This window comes from Trachypithecus francoisi, unplaced genomic scaffold (genome assembly GCF_009764315.1).
Source record: "Trachypithecus francoisi isolate TF-2019V2 unplaced genomic scaffold, Tfra_2.0 Lachesis_group0, whole genome shotgun sequence".
NCBI lineage: Eukaryota > Metazoa > Chordata > Mammalia > Primates > Cercopithecidae > Trachypithecus > Trachypithecus francoisi.
Window position 1 is genome coordinate 151,549,265 of NW_022681453.1, and position 27,051 is coordinate 151,576,315.

A 27,051-nucleotide genomic window follows, 5' to 3' on the forward strand; every position below is an offset into this window, starting at 1 on the left:
TCATACAAGGGGGAAAAAGCTAGAGTGAATGTATCACAGTTTCCATCACTCTTAGAAAAAAACTACATTAATTTCACAATTTTTTACTATCATCTGCTATGCCAGGCCGTCTTATAGTAGCACCAGCAATATATGCAAATACCTCATGTTGGTTTATACTGGATCCATGTTTTCTTTTATCTTCATTTAGGTGGTAAGTTTTGGTTTTCATATATTTGAATTTAGTTTTATCCATCATTCTCCAATTTAATTAGGAATTTGGGATTCACTGCAAATCCCTAAATATTTATTTTAAAATTTTTAATGTAATTAATTTTATTTATTTATTTATTTATTTACTTATTATTTTAAGGGATGGGGTCTTGCTATGTTGCCTGAGCTGGAGTGCAGTGGCTATTCACAGGCATAATCATAGCTCACTGCAACCTTGAACTTCTGAGTTCAAGTGATCCACCTGCCTCAGTCTTCTGAGTAGCTGGGATTACAGGTACACACTACCATGTCTGGCTAAAGCACTAAATATATAAACCAGCATAAACTGCTGTTTACATTCAATTTGAAAAGATAAAACTATAATTGTTTACTTAGCAAGGATATATTAAAGTTCTACCAAAGACAACTGTGTATTTTAAATTCTTTATTTCTGATTCAAAGTACATGCTTTATATATGAGATTAATATAAGGCTGAATGTGATAACATTTTAACATAGGCTCTATCTATCTTCAGATTGCACATGTTGTGTGAGTTGGAGCATAGCATCAAACCACTTTTCCAGCATTCTCCAGGTGACAGTTCTCAAGAAGATTCTCTAAACTGGGTAGCTCGACTAGAAATGACCCAGAATTCCTACAGAGCCAAGGAGCCTATCCTGGCTCTCCGGAGGGCTTTACTAAGCCTCAACAAAAGGTTTCTCATATTACTTTTATTTTAAAAATGTCACTTATCTTGAATTTGGTATTTGGATATTATTTGGGGGTATTTGTATTTCTTAATTTTCTTTCTGAATCTATCTTTTTCTATTTTTAATTATCAGGGCTACACTATCTGGTTGAAAGGAACCTAGAACTTAAGAAGCACTTTTATACACCATTTCTTTCTCTTTTTTAAGATGTTAAATACATATCTGAGGGATATGTTTTTTACTGATAAAAATCAAGAATAAGGTTTATAATAGGTAAAACGGAGCACTATAAGAAAATTAAGTCAAGTCTTTTTGAACAAATTAATCATTAATTCCTTTGAAATAGTATATGAAGAAGTTTCTGTGTTGGGAAGAGGGGTTTTCAAAACATTGGAACTACTTGCAAAGTTTATGACCTAGATTTAAATTGTTTAAGTGAAGTTGTCACATACACTTATCAGTGGTCTCTCTCACCCATGTGTTGTTACTTCCTTTAGACCAGATTATGATGAAATGGTTGGAGAATGCTGGCTGCAGAGTGCCAGAGTAGCTAGAAAGGCTGGTCACCACCAGACAGCCTACAATGCTCTCCTTAATGCAGGGGAATCACGACTCGCTGAACTGTATGTGGAAAGGGCAAAGTGGCTCTGGTCCAAGGTAATGGCCAGGGAAATGTCATCAGATGTATATATATATATATTCTGTTGGGAATTATGTACTTCCTTAAAAGGCCAACTGAGAGAACATAACTAATCCAAATTAAGAACCTTCCTTTTCTATCACTTTTCTTCATTAGTTATCTACCATAGCCTGGAAGTAACTATTCTTTTTACTCTACAGTCCCCAGATACCTTCCCATTTCAAGGCTGAATGTGGAGTTCTTTCAGTTTTCATCTATCTTACATTTTCCTTGAGGAAAACGACCTTTTAATTTTTCACCTTATGTATGTATACATACAGTAAATGTTGGTTAAATGAATGTAACTATGTCACTTAGTCGCTGGCAGATAATTAGTTCTCTGTGGACTTGCCAGTGTTACTGTCAACAATATTCAGCTCTGATCTAGCCAGAAGGGCCTAGCATCTGAACAGAAGTTCACAGCAGTCTTCAGATTAAAGCAAAAGTAATGAGAAGGGGGTTTTTTAAACATTGGAACTGCTTGCAAGGTTTATGATCCAGATTTATTTTTTTTATTTATTTATTTATTTATTTATTTATTTATTTATTTATTTGAGGCAGAGTCTCACTCTGTCGCCCAGGTTGGAGTACAGTGGCATGATCTTGGCTCACTACAACCTCTGCCTCCCGGGTTCAAGTGATTCTTCTGCCTCAGCCTCCTGAGTAGCTGGGACTACAGGCGCCATGCCCGGCTAATTGTATTTTTAGTCTCTACGGGGTTTCACTGTGTTAGCCAGGATGGTCTCAATCTCCTGACCTCGTGATCCACCTGCCTCAGCCTCCCAAAGTGCTGGGATTACAGGCGTGAGCCACTGTGCCCAGCCTATAACCCAGATTTAAATGGCTATTACTTAAATTTCTCCTCAGGCTAGTCACCAGTTTAGAATTAGTAATAGGCATTACTAATAGTAATAGCGTGTTCTGGAATTGATACTTAGCAACTATTGTTGGTGCCATTTGTGGTTACACAAACTTGTGGTGGCTGAGAAAGGACAGGAGAGGAGATGTTTCCTGGATGAAAGGGGAAAGCAATTTATTCAGTGTGCATTAGTCAGTACCTGGTCATTTTATTGAGCTAGTGCTAGTCTATGTATTATAATACCTTAAACTCAATGTGTTCAAAATGCAATTTATTGTCTAATACTCAATACCTGTTTCTCCTCTCACGTTTCCTACTTCTCTGAACAAGACTTTATTCCATCCTCCCATCGAAAGCAGAAATCTGGACATCATCTTAAATTCCTTCTGCAACCTTACTTTTCACATCCAGCTGGAGACTAAATCTTTGTTCTTCAACCTTAGAAATATCTCTTGAATCCTCTCCCTCTTATTTATTTCCACTGCTTTAATTTATGACTTTATTATTTACATCCTCTAACAATGTTAACAACCTTTTTAGGATCTCACCATTTACTGCAGTTTCTGATCTTTCTAAAATCTGCATCGAATCATGTTGCTCCTTCAGAAAGATTAAATCCTACAAAGCATTCTTCATACCTTTAGGATTAAGCCTGAACTCTAGGAACTACACAAATCCCTTTCTGATCAAGTCCTGGCCTACTTCCTCAGTGTCATTCATCACCATCTCAAAAACCCTTTAAACTTCAGCTAAAATCAGACTATGTGCTTTTCTTCCAATTAAAATTATTATTCCATCTACCTAGAATGTCTTTCACTAAATTCTCTGCCAAGAAGATTTCTACTCATTCTTGAAAACCTAATTCAAATTTTCTTCGTTGATAACTTTTCCTGACTGCTGTTCTCCATTTTCCTATATTCTTCAGGTAGGTTTAAGGGACTCTCTTCTCTATCCTGTATAATGCCGATGTATATTCCTCTGTTGTAGCACTTAGCAAATATGCTGTTATTTCACATAGTTTCTTTCCTCATGTGACTATGAACTTTTTTATGCCAGGGATTTTAATTTGTTCATGATTGTCTTCAGTTCCCTGAACTTTGATTATAGTCCTTTCTTGATATCCATGGGGAGATTGGTCCCAGGATTCTCCATGGATAACAAAATCTCTGGATACTCAAGTCCTTTATATAAAGTGGCATATACAGTATTTGCATATAACCTGCAGACCTCCTCTTGTGTACTTCTCTAGGTTACTTATAATACCTAATACAGTGCAAATGCTTTGTAAACAGTTATTATACTTGTATTGCTTATTCATATTATTTTTAATTTTTTGTTCATAATATTTATTTTTTTTTTTTTAAGTTTTATGTTTTGAGAGAGACAGAGTCTTGCTCTGTTGCCCAGGCTGGAGTGCAGTGGCATGATCATAGCTCACTGATGCCTTGGACTCCTGGCCTCAAGCAATCGTCCCACCTCAGCCTGTGCTTTGTAGCAAAGGCTATAAGCATAAGCCATCATGCCTAGCTTTCTTTTTTTTTTTTTAAGAGATAGGATCTTGCTCTGTCAACCAGGCTGGAGTGCAGTGGTGCGTCATAGCTCACTGTAACTGCAAATTCCTGGGCTCAAGCGATCCTTCCCCCTCAGCCTCTCGAGTAACTATAACTATAGGCATGAGCCACCACACTTGGCTAATTTTTAAATTTTTTGTAGAGACAGGATCTTGCTATGTTGCCCGGGCTAGTGTCAAACTCCTGGCCCCAGGCAATCCCCCTGCCTTGGCATCCAAAAGCACTGGAATTGCATATGTGAGCCACTGTGCCCAGCCATTCCTAATATTTTCTATCCACTGTTGGTTGAATCCATTGATGTGGAACCTATGGATACAGACAGCCAACTGCAGTTATAAAATTAATTAGTAAATGAATGAATAAGATGAAATGAAGCATGTTTCAGTTTTAGAATTTTACTTCAGTAAGAGGCAAACAAAAGATAAACATGAAATTACACATGGATTTGTACAAAAACATACTTAATGAACTAATACTTTTGCAGAAAATAGAAATATGTTTTTAAATTAAAAGGCTTATTGTTGCCTTTTTTCTTTTAGGGTGATGTTCACCAGGCACTAATTGTTCTTCAAAAAGGTGTTGAATTATGTTTTCCTGAAAATGAAACCCCACCTGAGGGTAAGAACATGTTAATCCATGGTCGAGCTATGCTACTAGTGGGCCGATTTATGGAAGAAACAGCTAACTTTGAAAGCAATGCAATTATGAAAAAATATAAGGCAAGTATATGTATAATGTAATTTCAGTTAACTCTTTGTTGACTGGGTAAAATGACTTAAGTCTATATGGAAAAGGATATGTATAAAAATAACCAGGAAATTTTTTTGACTTTTCAGTGAGTATATAACGTAAGTAATTGGAATTATCACAAAATAAATATACTCATGAAACTGCCACCAAGTCAAGAAATAGAATATTATTTGAGCTCTATAACCCCACTCCCCTTCACCCAGTAATCACTATTCTCCCCATCTGTCTCAAAGTTAACTACATCCTAGCCTGAAAATTTTTGAGCAAAACCAATTTATAACTTCTTGAATAGGTAATAAACGTTATATAGATGGTGTTGTAAGAGATATACCTCTCAGTAATCCATGGGTCAATGAAAACTTTCAGTGGAAATTTAAAAGTACTTTGAACTGAATGATAATAAAAATGGCATATGAAATCCTGTGCAGCTAAAGCCATTCTTAAAAGGGATTTAAATTTTTATTTGCATATATTTGACGAAAATAAAGGTTCAGAATTAATGAGCTAAGTATCTATTCCAACGGGTTAGAAAAGGAAAAAAAAGTAGGGGGAGGAAAAAAAAGTAAAGAAAGGAAATAATAAAGCAAAGAGCATGTGGCTGGAATTTATGGGACAGATAACTGAGAGAAAAATGTTAAACAGAGTAGTTCCTATCTGCATAGGAATTGTGTTGGCTGAATACCAGCCTGTGCATGAATAATCCAGAATTCTATGAGGCCAAGCTAGGAATAACAGACTTGCTGGGGAAACAACAAACATGCAGAGGCTATAAGAACAATTTCCAGAGCTCACACGGGATTGAGATTCGTTCAGATGACAGGATTGAGAGTTATTCAGTCCGCCAGCCAGATTGAGAGGCCTCATTGCATAATATGGAGCATTTAGTAAAGACCTTAAAAGAGCCACAGTTTAGAAGTAGGACTAAATTAGTCCTAGGCTAAAAACTACTCTATATCCATACTAGAAAGGCAGTAAAACAAGCTTTAAGAGGATAACAATGATCTTCAAGTAACCTTACTGCCTGCCGGATCAAAGTCTAACGCTCTTTAAAGCAAGACCCAAAGGATTATAAATTACTCTACTACAAAGACACATGCACATGTATGTTTATTGCGGCACTATTCACAATAGCAAAGACTTGGAATCAACCCAAATGTCCATCTGTGACAGACTGGATTAAGAAAATGTGGCACATATACACCATGGAATATTATGAAGCCATAAAAAAGGATGAGTTTGCGTCCTTTGTAGGGACATGGATGCAGCTGGAATCCATCATTCTTAGCAAACTATCACAAGAAGAGAAAACCAAACATCGCATGTTCTCACTCATAGGTGGGAACTGAACAATGAGATCACTTGGACTCGGGAAGGGGAACATCACACACTGGGGCCTATCATGGGGAGGGGGGAGGAGGGAGGGATTGCATTGGGGAGTTATACATGATATAAACGTCATGCACATGTACCCTAGAACTTAAAGTATAATAAAAAAAAAAAAAGACAACAAAATCTAAAACTTGACAACAAAAATATATCCAGCATCCATTAAAAAATTACTATGTGAATGAAGAAACAAGAATATTTGAGCCATACATAGGAAGAAAATAAATCAATAGAAATAGTTCTAGAAATGACAGAGATGATGAAATTTATAGATAAATATGTAAAAACAGCTATTGTATATAGACTCCATAAATTTAAGAACATAAACAAAAATAAGAGGATGAAGAGAAGAGAGAGGAATCAGAAATACAAGAAAGACCTAAATGGGACCAAGAGCCAAAGCAAATGGCACAGACAGTGCTAATCTTTAGATCCAGAAAGTGTTGCGTTCTGATGAAGATAAATAGGAGTCCAGCTCCTGTTCCTTGGTTACAAGAAGATGTCATGCCACCTAAGAAACTAACCTTGATTTGCATTAAAAACTATATTATCCTAAAGGGCAGTGATAATGAGGCAGGTTCTGAAACCATACTTGTAAATTTCACCTTTCCAGTTGGAGAGATCTTCTGAATTTATTCTAGTATGTAAGGCACAACAACTTACATACTAAGCCTTTGTGAGAGGCACACAAAAACTCGCCAGTACTTAACAGCAGAATTTGATAGTGGATATTCCAGTTCTTCCATCTCTGTCTGGTACTAAAGTCAGGGTTAGGGAAGAGAGATGTCGTCAGACTACCAACTTTTCAGGTTCTGTTTCCTCTGCGTACACCCCTAATTTCCTGTCATAAAGACCTGAGTAGCCTCCTCTCTTGTTCTGGTTGCCTATACATGATGTAGACAGAAATGGGTAGAGAAAAGAATAGAGGCTGACTACTGTAGAATGGCATGAAGATCCAAGGGGCCACATATTGCATGATTCCACTTACATGAAATGGCTAGAATAAGCAAATACATAGAGACAGAAGGTAGATTAATGGGTACTAGAGACTGAGGTTGGGGCTGGGAAGTGATTGCTAATTGGTACGATTTTTTTTTTGGAGTGATGAAAATGTTCTGGAATTTGGTAGTGGTGATGGTTACACAACTCTGTAAATATACTAAAAACAACTTAAAAATTGTGAACTTTATATTATATCCCAATAGAGCTGTCATTTTAAAATATTACCCAAATGGCAATCTTTAAATAAAAAAAGAAGTAAAAGATACAAGGACAAGGAAAAAAAATAGGAAATTTAGTAATTGCAGATGATATGAATACATATGTAGAAAATTCTAAATATTATAAACTATTCAAAATATTGAGTGAGTTAAACAAGATTGCCTGATAATTTTACTTCTATATGACAACCAATAAAGAATTTAAAATATACCATTTACAAGCAAAAAGTGCTTGAACAGTTGGATATCTGTATGAGGAAAAAAATGTTTTTCAACCTCTACCTTATACCATAGACAAAATTGCTTCAAAAAGAGTGGATTAGAGATCTAAACTGAAAAGCTAAAATTATAAACTTCTAGATGAAAAAATAGAAGAAAATCTTTACAACCTTAGGGCAGGCAAAGGTTTTCTTAGATCACACAAAGCATTAAGCATTAAAAAAATCCTGATAAATTAATTTTCATCAAAGTTAAAACCTTTTCTAAGAAAGACAGTTAAGAAAATGAAAAGGTAAGCCATAGACTTGGAGAAAATACTTGGCAATACCTATATGACAGAGGATTTGTAGCTAAATTATAGAGAACCCTACAACTTAGTAAGACAATTTAAAGATCTGTGAGGCCAGGCACAGTGGCTCAGGCCTGTAATCCTGGTGCTTTGGGAGGCCGAGGCCTGAGGATTGCTTGAAGCTAGGAGTTCAAGACCATCCTGGGCAATATAGTGAGAACCTGTCTCTACAAAAATAAAAATTAGCTGGGTATTGTGACGGATGCCTATAGTCTTAGCTATTCAGGAGGCTAAAGCAGGAGGATCACTTGAGCCTAGGTATTTGAGGTTACAGTTAGCTATGATGACACCACTGCATTCCAGCCTGAGTTAGAGTAAAACTTTGTCTATTAAAAAAAGAAATAAAGATCTGCAAAAGTATTGGAAAGACACTTCATAAAGAATACATGCAAATGGCCAAAAACCAAATGAAAAGACGCTTAGCATCATTAGTCATTAGGAAGATGCAAATTAAAACCACAATGAAATAACACATTATACACTAAAATGGCTGAAGTCTAAAAGACTAGCAATACCTATTAATGCAAAAATGCACCTGGTGGGACTATAAAAAGTTAAATCTACCATATTCCATTCCATTCTTAGATGTTTATCCAACAGAAACAATTACATATGTCAATAAAAAGACTTGAACACAAATGTTTATAGTAGCTTTAGTCACAAAAACTGGAAATAGACCAGCTGGCCATCCAGAGAAGAATGGGTAAACAAACTGTGGCACAGTTATATAATGGAATACTACCCTACAACAAGAAGAAATGAACTACTGGTAACACGCAACAAGGTGGATTAATGTCATAGATATGCTGAATGAAAGAAGAGGGACATAACAGACTATGTGCTTATATGATTTCATTTATGTGACATTTTAGAACAGGTACAACTAATGTATATGAATAGAAATATCAGTAGTTGCCTGGGTAGTTGGCAGGAGAGTGATGGCAAGGATGGGCGCCCATAAGAACTTTCGAGAGAGTTAGGAATGTTCATTTTCTTGAATGATGGTTCCATGGGTGTATATATGTCAAAAGTTACCAATTTGTACTTAATGTGTAAATTTTATTGTATGAAAGTTCTGTTTTAAGAAAGTTGATTTAAAATTTTATTTTATTTTGAGACAGGGTCTTGGTCTGTCAACCCAGGCTGGAGTATAGTGGCATGGTTATGGCTCACTGCAGCTTCAACCTCCTGGGCTCAAGTGATCCTCCCACCTCAACCTCTCAAGTAGCTGGGATTACAGGCATATGCCACCACACCAAGCTAATTTTTTATTTTGTGGGGACAGGGTCTTGCTGTTCTGCCAAGGCTGGTCTCAAACTCCCTGCCTCAACTGATCCTCCCATCTCTGCCTCCCAAAGTGCTGGGATTATAGTTGTGAGCCACCATGCATGCCCAACCTAAAATTTTTAAAGATATCTTTTAGGATAGCAATAAAAATAATGAAATGCCTAAGATTAAATTGCACACAAGACCTCTCCACAAAATAAAAATTAAAACATTAAAATTGAGTGAAGTAAAAAAGACCTAAATAAATTGGTAGCTAGAATACATGTATGAATGGGAAGACTCAATAATATAATTATTTCTCTACAAATTGACCTAGAGGTTTAATGCAGTACTCATCAAATGCTAACAGGTAATTGAAAATTAGAATTTAAAATTTCTGTGGAAACATAAAGTCCAAGAATAACCAAGAAGCTTTTCTGTCACCTTTAATTTTTTCAGTTTTATTTTGAAATAATCTTTGACTTTTAAAAAGTTGGTAGTAGTATAGAGAATTTCTGTATCTACCCTTTACTATGTTTCCCCTAATTTTAATATTTTACACTACTATAGTATCAGAAGTGGGAAATTAACATTGATAAACAGTACTGTTAACTATCTGTAGACCACATTTCGCCAGTTTTCCCAATAGTGTCCTTTTTCTGTTTAGAATTGAGGATTCCATATAGCATTAGTTGTCATATCTCCTAGTGACCTCCAATCTATCTGAGATGCTCTTTACTATATCGTGTGAGGTCAGGTGCAGGGAGAAAATAGTTGGCCCAATCAAAAGAAGTTATTGGGGAGAGTTTAATGAAAAACTAAATTAAGGGAAATTAACAAAGGATGGTGAAAGTACCCTATGGCTAGCAACAACAGAGAGTTGTTGCTAACTCTAGACCTCAAGGAGTAAAAGGATAGAGCATTTACTGGAACCTGTAAAGGGAGCTAAATTTGTAGGAAAGGACCATTGGACCAGAACTTAACCTTAGGGAAAGAAACACAACCACTGTCAACTGTAGCCCAGCAGGAAGGAAACCAGCAGGTATAAAGACCTTAACCTCACTCTCCTCCTCACCCTCTAATTTGTTGCTACCTTCCATTGATTGAACTTCAAAGGAAGCCAGAGGACAAACAGGCCCATTAATATAAATCATCAATTTCAATTTCCTGGGGCATTGAGCAGAGTGGAAAAGGCTAAAGTTGGCAAGTGTATCTATCTGGAGGGGCAAACTGTGAATAACCAAAATAGTCTTTTCAATAAATGTTGTTGTATCACTTGGGTATTTTACAGGAAAACAAAAAATCAAACTTGATCCCTTCTTCCCACTATAAACAAAAGTAAACGAGGTAGGTTGTTAATCTAGGTCAGGACTTCTTAAACATAACAAAAACACCATAATATAAACAATAACTTCTCTTTATCAGAAGATACCATTGTGAGTTAGAGGCAAGCTGCAGATTAGAAGTTCTTTGCAATACATTAGAGGTTCATATCTGGAATATGACCCAGCATGTCCCCATAGGATATATACAAGAATGTTTATAACATTATTATTTGTCGATTTTATTTTGGAAGTAATCCAAATGGCAATCAATTATAGAGTGGATAAATATGTTGTAGCGTATTCTTATAATGGAATACTATATAGTAAACCAAATTTATATGCAATAACTTGGATTGATATCACAAATGTAATGTTGAATGAAATAAACCAGATAAAAAATAATACATGTAGGTCCGGGCGTGGTGGCTCATGCCTATAATCCCAGCACTTTGGGAGGCCGAGGCGGGCGGATTGCTTGAGCTGAGTTCAAGACCAGCCTAGGAAACACAGCAAAACTCCATCTCTACAAAAAATACAAAAAATTAGCTGGGTGTGGTGGTGTATGCCTGTAGTCCCAGCTGCTCTGTAGGCTGAGGAGGGAGAATGGCCTTGAGACTAGGAGTCGTGGCTGCAGGGAGTCATGAGCATGCCACTGCACTCCAGCCAGGACAACAGAGCAAAACCCTGTCTCTAATAATAATATATACATTTTTGGAGACAGAGTTCTCACTCTGTCACTCAGGCTGGGGTGCAGTGGCACGATCTCGGCACACTGCAAGCTCCACCTCCCAGGTTCATGCCATTCTCCTGCCTCCGCCTCCCAAGTAGCTGGGACGACAGGTGCCCACCACCACGCCCAGCTAATTTTTTTTTTTGTATTTTTAGTAGAGATGGAGTTTCACTGTGTTAGCCAGGATGGTCTCTATCTCCTGACCTCGTGATCCGCCCACCTCGCCTCCCAAAGTGCTGGGATTACAACCATAAGCCACCATGCCCAACCAATAATAATTATTATAGTATGATTCCATTTATATAAAAGTTCAAAAACAGGCAAAACAAAACTGGAGTTCTTGTATGAGGCTGTTCAATTTGTGATAATTGATCAAGTTGTGTACATAAGATTCGTGTATGTTTCTGTATATAAACTTTATTTTTCAAAATAAAACTTAAAAATCTTAACTAAAAAGAGAGAGAGAGGAGAGGGAGGGAGGAAGGAGCTTTTATATAAAGGTAATTACTTTGTGATAATTGATCAAACTAAATTTGAGATTTGTGTATTTTTCAGTATATGAATTTTACTTTTCAAAATAAATACTTAAAATCTAAGCTGAAATGAGAGAGGGAGGAGGAAGGAAGTTAGGGAAGGAGGAAGAAAGGAAAACAGGAAGACAGATAGGAAGGAAGAAAGGAAGGAAAGACTAGATTGACTAATATGTTTTTCTGGCAGCCCTTACCCTGTGTGGCTGGTTAGGTACATGAACCTAGCATGTACCACACATCTAATCATGTCATTCTGTCCTCTATTCCCAGGCAGGTTTGTGTCTGTAGAGTCTCAAGATTAGAGTCAGTAGAAACTCCAGATCTCACTTAAGATTTCTGGTCTAAACTGTGTTCTCAAACTTCTTTAGATGAAAAATGGAGCTTCAATTAAAAAAAAAAAAACCTGTTAGTGATCCTGTGTGTTTCCCATCACATATAATGTCATATTAAAAATTAATAAACCACACAAAAATTTAAGACAGGAACAGCAAGAAGAAATGACAAAGAAGACTAAGTGAGAGTGACCAGAAAGAGAGGAGAAAACCTGGAAGATGGTGGCCTCACAGAAGTCAAGGGATGAAAGCATTTGAAATATGTGACTTGGACACCAGAAACATATTGAAGAGAGTTCAAATGAGATCAGAATTGTAAAATATCTCTTGGATTTGAGGAGCTCCTTAATGGAGTGAAGCTGAAAAGACATAGTTTTAGGAATCAATGTGAGGTAGAGAATTCTTTTTAGAAGACTGCTTCTGAAGGAGTTGAGAGAAAGGGCAATAACTTGTGAGAGCTCTTGGAGAAAAATAAGATATGTGATTTTAATTTTGCCATAATTTTTATGCTTTTTAAAGTCCTACCCTCTTTAGAGACTTGATATTACTTCTGCTTTGAGGATTTTTAAAAATGCCTTTCATGATACATGTGTATATACACACACACACATATTTATGTATAAAAAAACTTTAACCCATCCAGACACTACTTTTATGTATCTTTTAAAGTGGTAACATAGGCCGGGCGCAGTGGCTCAAGCCTGTAATCCCAGCACTTTGGGAGGCCAAGACGAGCGGATCACGAGGTCAGGAGATCGAGACCATCCTGGCTAACACGGTGAAACCCCGTCTCTACTAAAAATACAAAAACTAGCCGGGCGAGGTGGCGGGTGCCTGTAGTCCCAGCTACTCGGGAGGCTGAGGCAGGAGAATGGCGTAAACCCGGAAGGCGGAGCTTGCAGTGAGCTGAGATCCGGCCACTGCACTCCAGTCCGGGCGACAGAGCGAGACTCCGCCTCAAAAAAAATAAATAAATAAATAAAGTGGTAACATAAGTGGAGTTTTCTTCTCCTAAGTTGCGAATTTTTCCAACACTATTTCATGTTGGGCAGTGGACAACCCATCAGAACCAATCAGCCCTCCTGAGAAAACCTTTATAAGAAGGTAGCTATTCCTTATCCACATCAAAGATTGAGTCTGCTTTTGACTTTGCTCCGCCTAGATAAAGGTCACATACTTTGATCCATAATCATCTATTCATATTTTACTTCCCAGCGTAGTGTGGGATTTCCTTAGGTGAGTATCCTATGTTCTTTTTTACAGGATGTGACCGCGTGCCTGCCAGAATGGGAGGATGGGCATTTTTACCTTGCCAAGTACTATGACAAATTGATGCCCATGGTCACAGACAACAAAATGGAAAAGCAAGGTGATCTCATCCGGTATATAGTTCTTCATTTTGGCAGGTGAGTATGAGAACTGCATGTTTGCAGATTAAATATGAAAGGATGACTATTAATGAAACTATTATCACATGTCTTAGCATATTCTAGGTATTTTCTGGCTTATGACTGATTCAGTGTATCACCTTAGATAAGATGTAAATTTTCCCTTTATGCAACTTTTTTCTTCACTTTAAAAACTAACTTTTAAATGAAAAAAGTGATATAGGCATGTGTTTTGGAAACTCTCTCTAACCATGTTATTCCTCTGCTCTCACACTGACACAGCAATCATCAACACAGTAGAAGACTTATGTGACCAAATATATGGAATTTTTTCCCCATACATCAAGCGGTGGACACCAGCTTGATGTCCTCCAATTCTGTTCTGACACTCTGTATCTGGAGACAGTGTCACACCTCAAAGGTTGAGGGCTTGGTGACACAAGACCATCTCCTCCTTCCCCTAGTTGCAACTCTGGGCCTCTGGAACCTCTGACCAACTGGCTTCAAGTTGGGGTTCTCACAACCTCCTCTTGGGTTCAATAAATTTGCTAGAGTGGCTCACAGAACTCAGGGAAACATGTTTACTGGTTTATTAAGAAAGATATTTTAAGGATGCAAGTAAACAGCCCAATGAAGAGATAGATAAGGTAACGTCTGGAGGGGTCCGGCACAGGAGCTTCTGTCTCCATGGAGATGGGGTGTGCCATCCTCCTGGCACGTGGAAGAGGTCTTCATCACCCTCCTGTTAGCCTCCATGTGTTCAACTCTCTGGAGGCTCTCCAAACTCTGTCCTGTGGGGTTTTTAGTGGAGTCTTTATTACATGGGCATGATTGACAGCCATGTAGAAATGTGAGCGGACAAACAGCTCAAAATGTAAACCCAGCAAGGTCTGTCTGTTCAGACTTTTCTTGGCCTTTTCTATGTAGCATTCCTTCCTCTAGGGTGTGGGGCAGGAGCCTCTCTGGGATGAGAATCTTTTGATGCACAGTCAGATTAGAATCCTGCTTTGGGCAGGTGAGTGAAGGAAAGGAGAAGCTCATAGAGAGAGATTCTGTTTCCTGAGGTCTAAAGTGCCCTGACATAACAAGGAATTAGGAGCCAGTAACTGTGAACTAAAACCAATATACATATTATAATACTACAGCATGGATTTTGAAAAAATTCAACAGCACCAAATTAAGTATCCTTCCCATTCCAGACCCTCATCCCCTGAGTCCCCGATCGTAGAATTCCAGAAGACCCTAAATGTCGTATTTCATGGTTATATATATATATATATTATTATTATTATTTTATTTTATTTTAAGACAGAGTCTTTCTCTGTCACCCAGGCTGGAGTGCAGTGGCACAATCTCAGCTCACTGCAACCTCTGCTTCCCAGGTTCAAGCGATTCTGGCTTACCCTCCTGAGTAGCTGGGATTACAGGCGCATGCCACCACACCCGGTTAATTTTTGTATTTTTAATAGAGACGGTGTTTCACCACGTTGGTCAGGCTGATCTCGAACTCCTGACCTCATGATCTGCCCGCCACAGCCTCCCAAAGTGCTGGGATTATGGGTGTGAGCCACCCCACTCAGCCTTCTTGATTATTTTTAATTGCAGTGGAATACTTCCTTCTAGCCCATTCCAATAAGAAGTAGTATAATATATATATATATGAAAATTACTTTGACATTAGACTTGTAGAAAGTACTTATTCTTAAACTAGTTAATAGATGAAATAAAACTTTTAATTTCATATATCAGTATATTATAGTCAAGTAGTATAATCTCAGGCCTACTGTTTATATTTTTATAAATTATTAATTACTAAGAAATAATATCATTCCATACATTCTCCTTATTATACTCATATACCATTGCTTTACATGGAAGGATATCTTCAGATCAATAAATCTGTTAAAATTGCCTATTATGAGGTACTATGACTTCTCAGTTAAATATTTTCAGGAATTAAAGCAATATCTGTAGCCAGGGGTGGTGGTGTGTGCCTGTAGTCCTAGCTACTTTGGAGGTTGAGGTGGGAGGATTACCTGAATCTGGGAAGTCAAGGCTGTAGTGAGCTGTGACTGCACCACTGCACAGCAGCCTGGATAACAGAGCAAGACCCTATCTCAAAAAGCATATGTTCTCGGGATCTCCTGAGGGCTGTGTCACAGGGAAAAAAAATGGAAAAAAAAAAGCAGTATTGGTTCATCATTGATGGTATTAGGGTAGCAAAATGAGTAAACGTACCCTGTTATTTTTTTAATTGACAGAGTATCACTCTGTCACTGAGGCAGGAGTGCAGTCACACAAAGGTAACTATGATCTTGAACTCTGGGCTCAAGTGATCCTCCTACCTCAGCCTCCTGAGTTGTTAGGACGATAGGCACATGCCACCATGCCCAACTATGTTTTTAAATAATTTTTTGTAGAGACAGGGTCTCACTGTGTTGCCCAGGTTGATCTTGAGCTCCTGGCCTCAATAATCTTCCCCACCTCAGCCTCCCAAAGCACTGAGATTACAGATGTGAGCCATCACTCTTGGCCCAGTTCTTTTGAACAATGAGTGATAGCTTCTTTTGTTTGCTCGTTAGTCTTAGTATATATCATGTGCCTTGGGATATAGAATTTACTTAACACATTTCTTTTAAAACAAGTAGTTATATAAAGTCCTCTATATGCATAAAACTGTTATGTATAATGAGTATTTTTAAAGTACCCTTCAGGAATGTAAGTACATTTCAAAACCTGTTTCTATCCATAGTAGTTAAAATAAAATATTTGTATGCTTAAGGGAGTAAACTTAGCTATTGAGACATATTTATCCCCTGACTGAATAATTGTGTTATTACTGATTAAAATATTAATATTTGCCCTTAAGAATCTACAATCCAATTAGGTATAGAAACCTTAAGTACATAAAACATTTAAATAATGGTACATAATAGAATGTGTGATTAGATCTCAAAATAGGCTGAGCTCAGTGGCTCATGTCTGTAATCTCAGAATTTTGGGAGGCCGAGGCAGGCAGATTGCTTGAGCGCAGGAGTTCAAAACTAGCCAGAGCAACATGGTAAGACCCCATCTTTACCAAAAAAATACAAAAATTAGCCAGGCAAGGTGGTGCACGCCTGTGGTCCCAACTACAAGGGAAGCTGAGCCAAGGGGGTTGCTTGAGCCCAGGAGGTAGAGATTGCAGTGAGCTATGATCATGCCACTGCACTCCAGCTGGGTGACAGAGAAAGACTCTGTCTCAAAAAAAAAAAAAAAAAAAATCAAAATAAATGTAGTAAATATCAGATATGGCTGGGCACGTTGATTAATGCCTGTAATCCCAGAATTTTGGGATGCTGAAATGGAAGGATTGCTTGAGCCCAGGAGTTCAAGAAAAGCCTGGGGAACATGGCAAGACCTCATCTCTACAAAAAAATAAATAAATTAGCCAGGCATAGGCTGTACAACCATGGTCCCAGCTATGTGAAAGGCTATGTTAGCCAGATACCAAAAGTGAACCAAAGAAGTCCAGAAGTCATGGAGGTCAAAAGTCAAGCCACAAGCCACTGGCTTTATGATTTCAAAAGTGTATTTCTTTGCATTGAATTGCTGCAAAAGTCTGGTAGGCCTCATGAAGAAGGTATACTAGTAATCCAAATTCAACAGCACATTAAAAGGATCATTCACCATGATCAAGTGGAATTTATTCCAGGATGCAAGGATGGTTCAACATATCCAAATATATATATTTGATATACAACGTTAATAGAATGAAGGACAAAAACCATATGATCATCATCTCAATAGATGCAGAGAAAGCACTTGACAAAATTCAACATGCTTTTATGACTAAAAAACTTCAAAAAATTATGTATAGGAGGAATGTACCTCAACACAGTAAAGACCATGTATGGTAACCCCAAAGATAACATCATACTCAAGTGGTGAAAAGTTCAAAACTTTTCCTCTAAAGTTAAGACAAAGATGCCCACGCTTGCCACTTATATTCAGTGTAGTACCAGGAATCCTAGCCATAGCAATTAGACAAGAGAGAGAAATAAAAGGCATCCAAAGTGGAAAAGAAGTCATCAACTTTTTTCTGTTTGCAGACAACATGACCTTATATACTGAAACCCTAAGACTCTGATAAAAAACTATTAGAACAAATAAGTGAATTCAATAAAGTTGCAGGATATAAAGGCAACATACAAAAGTAAGTAGCATTTCTATACACTGACAACAGACTACTTGCAGATAAATTAAGAAGACAATCTCATTTACAGTAACTACAAAAAATAAAATACTTAGAAATAAATATAAGGAGGCAAAAGACCTATACAATGAAAACTATAAAACATTGATGAAAAGAAATTGAAGAAGACATAAACAAATGGAAAGATATCCTGTGTTTATGGATTGGAAGAATTAATATTAAAATGTTCATACTGCCCAAAGTGATCTACAGATTCAATGTAGTTTCTATCAAAATTCCAATAGCTTTTTCTTTCTTTCCTTTTTTTTTGTTTTGTTTTTTGTTTAAAAATTCTGGCTGGGCACAGTGGCTTGCACCTGTAATCCCAGCACTTTGGGAAGCTGAAGCAGGTGGATCACTTGAGGTCAGGAGTTTGAGACCAGCCTGGCCAACATGGTGAAACCTGGTCTCTACTAAAAATACAAAAATTAACCAGATGTGGTGGTGTGCATCTGTAATCCCAGCTACTAGGGAGGCTGAGGCAGTAGAATTGCTTGAACCCAGGAGGCGGAGGTTACAGTGAACCGAGATCGTGCCTCTGCACTCCAGCCTGGGAGTCTCAAAAAAAAAAAAAAAAAAAAAAAAAATCCAATAACTTGTTTCACAGAAGTAGAAAAAAAATCCTAAAATTTGTGTGGACCTAGAAAAGACCTCAGATAACCAAAGAAATCTTGAGCAAAAAGAACAAAGCTGGCCAAGCGTGGTGGCTCACACCTGTAATCGTAGCACTTCGGGAGGCTGAGGTGGAGTTCAAGCTCAGGAGTTCAAGACCAGCCTGAGCTCAGGAGTTCAAGACCAGCCTGGGTAACACGGTGAAACCCCATCTCTACTAAAATACAGAAAATTAGCTGGGCGTGGTGGCATGCACCTGTAATCCTAGCTACTCAGGAGGCTGAGGCAGAAGAATTTCTCTAGAACCCGGGAGGTGGAGGTTACAGTGAGCCGAGATTGTGCCATTGCACTCCAGCCTGGGGGACAGAGTGAGACTACATCTCTAAAAAAAAAAAAAAAAAAAAGAACAAAGCTGCAAAGCTGAAGGCATCACACTACCTGACTTCAAAATATACCACAAAGCTGTAATAATCAAAACAGTATAATATTAGTATTAAAATGTCTACATAGACCAATGGAACAGAATAGAGAGCCCAGAAATGAATCCATGCATTTACAGTCAATTGATCTTTAACAAAGATGCCAAGAACCCACAATGGGGAAAGGATAGTCTCTTCAATAAATGGTATTGGGACAACTGGATGTCCACATGCAACAGAATGGAATTACACTCTTACCTTACACCATATACAAAAATCAACTCAAAATGGCTTAAAAACTTAAATGTAAGACCTGAAGCTGTAAAACTACTAGAAGAAAACATAGAGGAAAAGTTTCATGGCATTGGTTTGAGCAATAATATTTTTGGGTATGAGCCAAAAAGCACAGCCAACAAAGCAAACATAGACAAATGGTATTATACAAACCAAAAGACTTCTGCATAGCCAAGGAAACAATCAACAGAGTGAAAAGACAACTATAGAATGGGAGAATGTATTTGCAAACCACACATCTGATAGGGGGTTAATAGCCAAAATAGGTAAGGAACTCAAACAACTTAATAGTAAGAAAACAAATCACCTGGCCAGGCACGGTGGCTCATGCATGTAATCCCCGCACTTTGGGAGGCTGAGGCAGATGGATCACTTGAGCCCAGGAGTTCAAAACGAGCCTGGGCAACATGGTGAAACCCCCATTTCTACAAAAGAATACAAAAATTATTCGGGTGTGGTGGCATGTACCTGTAGTCCCAGCTGCTCAGAAGGCTGAAACGGGGATCACTTGCGCCTAGGAGGTGGAGGTTGCAGTGAGCCAGGATCATACCACTGCACTCCAGCCCAGGCAACAGAGCCAGATCCTGTCTCAAAAAATAAAAATAAAAATAGAAGAAAGAAAACAAATTACCCGGTTAAAAAAATGGGCAAAGAGTCTGAGCAGACATTGTTTAAAAGAAGACATAAAAGTGACCAACAGAGGTATATAAAAAAAGTTCAACATCATTAATCGTCAGATAAATTCAAATGAAAACCACAATGAGATATTACCTCACACTTGTTTGAATGGCTATCATATAAAAGACAAAAGATAACAAGCACTGGAGAGGATACGGGGAAAGGGAACCCTTATACACCATTGGTGGGAAGGTAAATTAGTAGAGCCATTATGGAAAACAATATGGAGATTCCTTAAAAATTAAAAATAGAAATATCATATGCTCTAGCAATCCCATTATGGGGTATATATCTAAAGGAAGTTAAATCTATATGTTGAAGAGATATCTGCACTCCCATGTTCATTGCAGCATCTTCACAACAGCCAACCTGTGGAATCAAACTAAGTGTCTATCAACATGGGAATGAATAAAGAAAATGTGGCATATATATGTATACTTACACACGCACACACACACACACACACAATAGAATACTATTCAGCCTTAAAAAAGAAGGAATCCTGTTATTTGTGAGAACATGGATGACCCTGGAGATCATTCTTTTTTTTTTTTTTTTTTTGAGACGGAGTCTCGCTCTGCCGCCCAGGCTGGAGTGCTGTGGCCAGATCTCAGCTCACTGCAAGCTCCGCCTCCCGGGTTCACGCCATTCTCCTGCCTCAGCCTCCCGAGTAGCTGGGACTACAGGCGTCCGCCACCTCGCCCGGCTAATTTTTTTGTATTTTTTAGTAGAGACGGGGTTTCACCGTGTTAGCCAGGATGGTCTCGATCTCCTGACCTCGTGATCCGCCCGTCTCGGCCTCCCAAAGTGCTGGGATTACAGGCTTGAGCCACCGCGCCCGGCCGACCCTGGAGATCATTCTAAGTGAAATAAGCACAGCACAGAAAGATTAATACTGAATTATCTTACTTATATGCAGAATCTAAAAATGTTAAACTCATAGAACTAGAGAGTAGAATGGTGATTACCAGGGGTTGGGGTAGTGAGGAGTTGGGGAGATATTGGTCAAAGAACGTAAAACTTCAGTTAAAGAGAAGGAATAAGTTAAAGAGATCTACTCTACAACATGGTCACTATAGTTAACAAACGTTTTATATTGAAAATTGCTGAGAGAATAGATTTTATTCCACAACAAAATAAGTATGTGAAATAATTAGCATGTGCGAATTAGCTTGGTTTAGCTCTTCCACAATGTATACTTCAAAACATGTGCACAATAAATATACACAATTTTTATTTGTCAATTTAAATAAATAAATAAATGTTTAAAAACAAAAACATCATGTTGTGCACCTTTAAAAAAAATCTGCGGCCAGGCGCAATGGTGGCTCACACCTGTAATCCCACCACTTTGGGAGGCTAAGGCAGGTGGATCACAAGGTCAGGAGTTCAAGACCAGCCTGGCCAATATGGTGAAACCCCATCTCTACTAAAAATAAAAAAATTAGCCAGGCGTGGTGGCGGGCGCCTGTAGTCCCAGCTACTTGGGAGGCTGAGGCAGGAGAATGGCCTGAACCTGGGAGGCAGAGGTTGCAATGAGCCAAGATCGTGCCTCTACACTCCAGTCTGGGCAAGAGAGCAAGACTGTGTCTCAAAAAAAAAAAAAAAAAAAAAAAAAACCTGCTAGCTCTCCTAATTTCTGATTAAATTAATCTTGACAAAATAAGAAGAGGAAAAGAAAGTCCCCACTTCTTCTATAGTTGTAGAATGGCAAATGTAATTCTGTATCATTAAACTGTCTCTACGGGTCTCAAAAAGATATCTGTACACTCATCTTCATAGCAACATTATTCACAATAGCTAAAACATGAAAGCAGTGCAAGAATTCATTGGGAGATTAATTGATCAGCAAAATGTAGTGTAGACACAATGGAATATTATTCTGCTTTAAAAAGGAAAGAAATTCTGACATATGCTACAACATGGATGAACCTTGAGGACATTATGCTAAGTGAAATAAGCCAGTCACAAAAAGGACAAATACTGTATGTTTCCACTTATATGAGGTACATCAAATGGTCAAATTCATGAAGGCAGAAAGCACAATGGTGGTTGCCAGAGACTGGGTAGGGAAGGAGATGGGAAGTTACTGCTTAACAGGTATGGGGTTCCAATTTGGGAAGATGAAAAAAGTTCTGGAGGGGGAATGGTGGTGATGATGGCACAACAATGTGAATGTACAACCATATTAATATACCACTGAACTGTACACTTAAAAATGGTTATGATGGTAAATTTTATGTATATTTAACCACAATAAAATTTATTTTGAAAATAAACTGATATCCAGGCCTCCAAATAATTCAAGAAGGAGAGAACTTTAACTTTTCACAAATTTCACGAGAAACAGGGTTGAGTGGTTAGTTTGTAGGATGGTGCGGAAACCAGACTTGATGGAAGATGCATACTGGTGAATGGCAAGATGCTAAGATTGGAAAATTGTGGAGATAAAAGATTCTGAATATTTGAATCCCAGGCAGAATCATTTATATAGTTTTCATATGTAGGTATTGATTCCTGTTTTTGAGTAAGGGGAGAGCATGATAAAACCAGAATTTCAGGAATGTTAGTCTGGAATTTATTGAAGGGCAGAAATATGGATTTAGTTAGGGTGACCAAATTATTATAACTTCCCAGAAATGGAAATGGAAGTGGAAGCATACAGTATGTACATGTTTTTGGTATAGGCAATATAGAGCTAAGTGAGCTAAAAAGGAGACAGGAGTCAAAAATAACTTCTAGGAAGAAATATTGATACCATAATTTTTGTGAAAAGGGTATGTGGTAGTTTAAATCTTTAATTTTTAATTCATATAATATAAAAAAGGTATGCTAATAGTGTTTCTTGTCTATATAATTGCAGATCTCTACAATATGGAAATCAGTTCATATATCAGTCAATGCCACGAATGTTAACTCTATGGCTCGATTATGGTACAAAGGCATATGAATGGGAAAAAGGTATAACTCTTCATGTAAAAATTTTAAAGGACTAGGAATTATAACTTTGGTATAAAGTCAGATTTGGCTGGGCAGTCTAATTTCCTAAAAGCTTGGAATGACTTTGATAATTAAGATGTTACGTAAGTATGAGTAAGATACTAAATGTTAAAAAGGAAAAATAAATCATAGACATTTAAAGTAGTTTTAATTCAGGGCCACAAATAAAAATCTGATTATTTCTTGATGAACCTAACACATATTAAAATGTGTTAGTTTTAGCCAAATAATTTACCCTACAAATTAAAATGGATAGTGAAAATTAATGTCCCTTGGGTTTTTGAATGGCTGTAAATACTTTTTTCTAGTTGGACAGAGACAACTGTCGTTTCACAGATTGACAAGTGATCTAGCCTTGGGCATGGGAATAACATACTTTAAAGCTATTTTTAAAACAAAATTTTTGTTCTGTGAAATGAACTGATATACTGATTTTTCTCTTTCCTTTACTGTTTTTTAAACTTATTTTTTCCCCCAGCTGGCCGTTCCGATCGTGTACAAATGAGGAATGATTTGGGTAAAATAAACAAGGTTATCACAGAGCATACAAACTATTTAGCTCCATATCAATTTTTGACTGCTTTTTCACAATTGATCTCTCGAATTTGTCATTCTCATGATGAAGTTTTTGTTGTCTTGATGGAAATAATAGCCAAAGTATTTCTAGCCTATCCTCAACAGGCAATGTGGATGATGACAGCTGTGTCAAAGGTAAAAGGGTCTTTTACCTTTTTATATGAAAAGGGTCTTTTACCATTTTATTTGAAACTGATTATGTGATACTAATATGTAGATACAAGTTCCAGGGCTTCTCTCCTATATTAGATTAGTAATTTTAAATTGTTTTAAAGAGAGAAATTATAGCATTATATCTTAATATTTGGATATATTTACCATATGAAATGAAGTAACTAGCATGTTTAAGATCAAATAATTCAGCATGTGTTTTCTTTATGAAGTCTAGTAAACAGTTAATGCTTGACGCAAAATGGTTACCTATGTTTTCACAAATATTTTAATCCAAAGTACCTGAATTTTTATTTTTATTTTCCTTAAGAAACAGATCTTTCTCTGTTGCCCAGGCTGAGAGCAATGGTGGGATCATAGCTCAGTGCAGCCTCCAAGTCCTGGGTTCAAGTGACTCTCTTGCCTCAGCTTCCCAGTAGCTAGGATGATAGGGATGTGTCACCATGTACAGCTAATTTTTAAATTCTTTTTGTAGAGATGGGATCTTGCTGTGTTGCTCGGGCTGGGCTTAAACTCTTGGACTCAAGTGATCCTTCTGCTTTGGCCTCCCAAAGTGCTGAAATTACAGGCATGAGCTATCGTGCCCTGCCAGCACCTGAATTTTTAATACTAAAAAACCGTTATTGCATCATTGAAGGGAATTCATATGTTGGTCGATATATGTAATAAGTAAATGTTTAGAGAATTTAGGCAATACAGAGACATAAAACAAAAATTAAAATTCACACCTTGGGCCATTCATTAATGTTTTTTTTTTTTTTTTGAGACAGAGTCTCGCTCTGCCGCCCAGGCTGGAGTGCAGTGACCAGATCTCAGCTCACTGCAAGCTCCGCCTCCCGGGTTTACGCCATTCTCCTGCCTCAGCCTCGGAGTAGCTGGGACTACAGGCGCCCGCCACCTCGCCCGGCTAGTTTTTTGTATTTTTGTTAGTAGAGAAGGGGTTTCACCGTGTTAGCCAGGATGGTCTCGATCTCGTGACCTCGTGATCCGCCCGTCTCGGCCTCCCAAAGTGCTGGGATTACAGGCTTGAGCCACCGCGCCCGGCCTCATTAATGTTTTGATGTAATTTTATTTGTATATTTTCTAGCATATTTTAACACTAAATTTAATTATGTTGCCATACATTTCACATTTTTCACTTTGTTTCCATGTTATTAAATATAAAGATATAATTTTAATATATAAAATTCTAAAAAATAGCCTTCAATAACTTATTTAACTGTTTAGTTAATCATTAAGGTTATTTCTATTTTTCTTGCTGTTGTAACACATCTAGCTATGTCTATGTTTATTCTCATTTCTAATTATTTCTTCAGGGCAGATCCCTATAACTTTATAATTCACAAAGTTATAGGATGGCAATATTTGTATGGCTCTTGATAACATTACCAAATAAATTTTCAGGAAATTTGTATCATGTAAACTCTCATCATGAATACTTTTTAAGTTTTTTGTCAATCAAAAAATTTATCTTTCAAGAATCTTATATAAAATAGTATTTAACTCTTTTTTATGACAGTCTTCTTATCCCATGCGTGTGAACAGATGCAAGGAAATCCTAAATAAAGCCATTCATATGAAGAAATCCTTAGAGAAGTTTGTTGGAGATGCAACTCGCCTAACAGATAAGCTTCTAGAATTGTGCAATAAACCGGTACTATCATAATCTTAGTGCTTATAAACTGATGTGGGGTAATTATATATATATTTATATAATTTGAGCTGATTTTTTCATTTGATTAATTAAATTAAAATTCTAACATATAGGTGTACACATATATAAAAATGTATTATGTATTTTAATTATGATTTATTTTAATAAAGCAGTTTTTAATATTTCTAATATATCTTCAAAATACCTTCTAATATTTATAAAATTTCTTAATGTAAATTAAGAATTTTCTGAGGGTAAATATCCATGTTTCTCAGAAATTTTTAGTAGAGAATATGAAATAAGCCATAAAAATATAAGTATGTAAAGTATTCAATTACTTATAGCAGTCTCTATGATTATATCATATCTTTAAACTTTCAAAATTCATATACATTATTAAACTACACTTATGATACGGAAGACGGTTGGGGTTTTACTTTTCATTCTTTTAGTATACATTTCAGTGCCGGTAAGGGGACAAGCACTATGCTAAAGGAAACGAGATGAATAAAATCTGTTCTCTGCGTGAGGTGCTTATAGTCTTATAGGGAACTAAGCAGATGGTTATCTAGAGTAATAAGTACTTTTTTCAGTAGATTTGTGACTAAAGTAGGAATATGGTTACCAGAGTAACCCCATAATTCTACCTAAAGTATTAGAGAAAAACCCCCAAGGATGTATAGGAAAGATAAAAGTGGGAGGTGGGGGTGGTTATAAGGAGGGAGAGAGAAGCTCTTTAATAAGGTACATAGCTAGACTTCACCTGACAAATATTCAGAGTCCATCATTGTTTATAGATGAAAAGATACAGACTATTTCTCACCTTTCCTTTATCAATAAACATCTCAAAAGTGTAATCTGCATTTATTATCTCCATTAATCCCATTTGACCTCTGATGCACTTGACATTATCAAAAACAGTGTTATGGTGGCCAACATTTATTAAAACACTAACACTGTTGTAAGTGCTTTACATGTACAGATTTCCAGTTCTTTATCTGAAACTTTTGTGGCAAGCTACACCTAGAAATTCAGGATTTTTAAGAGTTTTAAGGTAATATAGTGCATATTTAATATTTGATATTTCCACTGAGGGTAACCTGTTGGAGTATCCCATAATCAAACACATAACTGTTTCTTCAGTGAGAGTTTGATTTACAGAGCTCTTTGGATTTTCTAATATCTGATAATAGATTTTAGGCCTCTACTGTCTCCTTTAATCATTAAACAATCCTATGATGTAGGTACTATAATTAATGAGGTAAATGGCAGAGGCTAAAATGGGTTGATTAGGAAACCACAGACTGCTGAGCCTTTGTAATTACAATATTGTAAAAGTGAAATTTTTGTTCTAGTTGAATTTAAGGTAAACACAAACTAAAATGCACTATTTATTTTTTCAGGTTGATGGAAGTAGTTCCACATTAAGCATGAGCACTCATTTTAAAATGCTTAAAAAACTGGTAGAAGAAGCAACATTTAGTGAAATCCTCATTCCTCTGCAATCAGTCATGATACCTACACTTCCATCAATTCTGGGTACCCATGCTAACCATGCTAGCCATGAGCCATTTCCTGGACATTGGGCCTATATTGCAGGGTTTGATGATACGGTAAACTTCAGTTTTATATGACTATGATTTTAAAATTTAGTTGTTAACTTCAAATTAAGATAAAAAGTATATTTCACAGAATCTACATGAATCTTATTTGTGAAGAAAGAAAAATTGGAAATACAGAAGAGTAAAACTAAACTCATTTGTACTGATGGCAAAAAAATTCAGTGATTAAAAAAAATTCTGATTCATGATTCACATTCACCCTAATGTTTTGATTTTTCAAATACTCCTATAGTTTTAGTATGACTATAATTTTTACTTTTTCACAGTTTGATTTTTCTTCTACT

At 37.0% G+C, this 27,051-nt stretch overlaps 1 protein-coding gene across 3 annotated transcripts in view; it reads left to right on the forward strand.

Moving 5' to 3' along the window:
* ATR (ATR serine/threonine kinase) overlaps positions 1–27,051 on the forward strand; it is a 121,659-nt gene that overhangs the window by 78,434 nt on the left and 16,174 nt on the right. For all 3 annotated transcript variants that reach the window (XR_004437311.1, XM_033212418.1, XM_033212419.1), the window contains exons 33-40: positions 729–908; positions 1,401–1,560; positions 4,552–4,731; positions 13,383–13,525; positions 22,608–22,705; positions 23,223–23,455; positions 25,011–25,145; positions 26,549–26,758. Coding sequence is in view for 2 of the 3 variants with exons in the window: in XM_033212418.1 (XP_033068309.1) it covers positions 729–908; positions 1,401–1,560; positions 4,552–4,731; positions 13,383–13,525; positions 22,608–22,705; positions 23,223–23,455; positions 25,011–25,145; positions 26,549–26,758 (1,339 nt within the window). In the remaining variant the exon portion in view is untranslated. The remainder of the gene's footprint in view (positions 1–728; positions 909–1,400; positions 1,561–4,551; positions 4,732–13,382; positions 13,526–22,607; positions 22,706–23,222; positions 23,456–25,010; positions 25,146–26,548; positions 26,759–27,051) is intronic.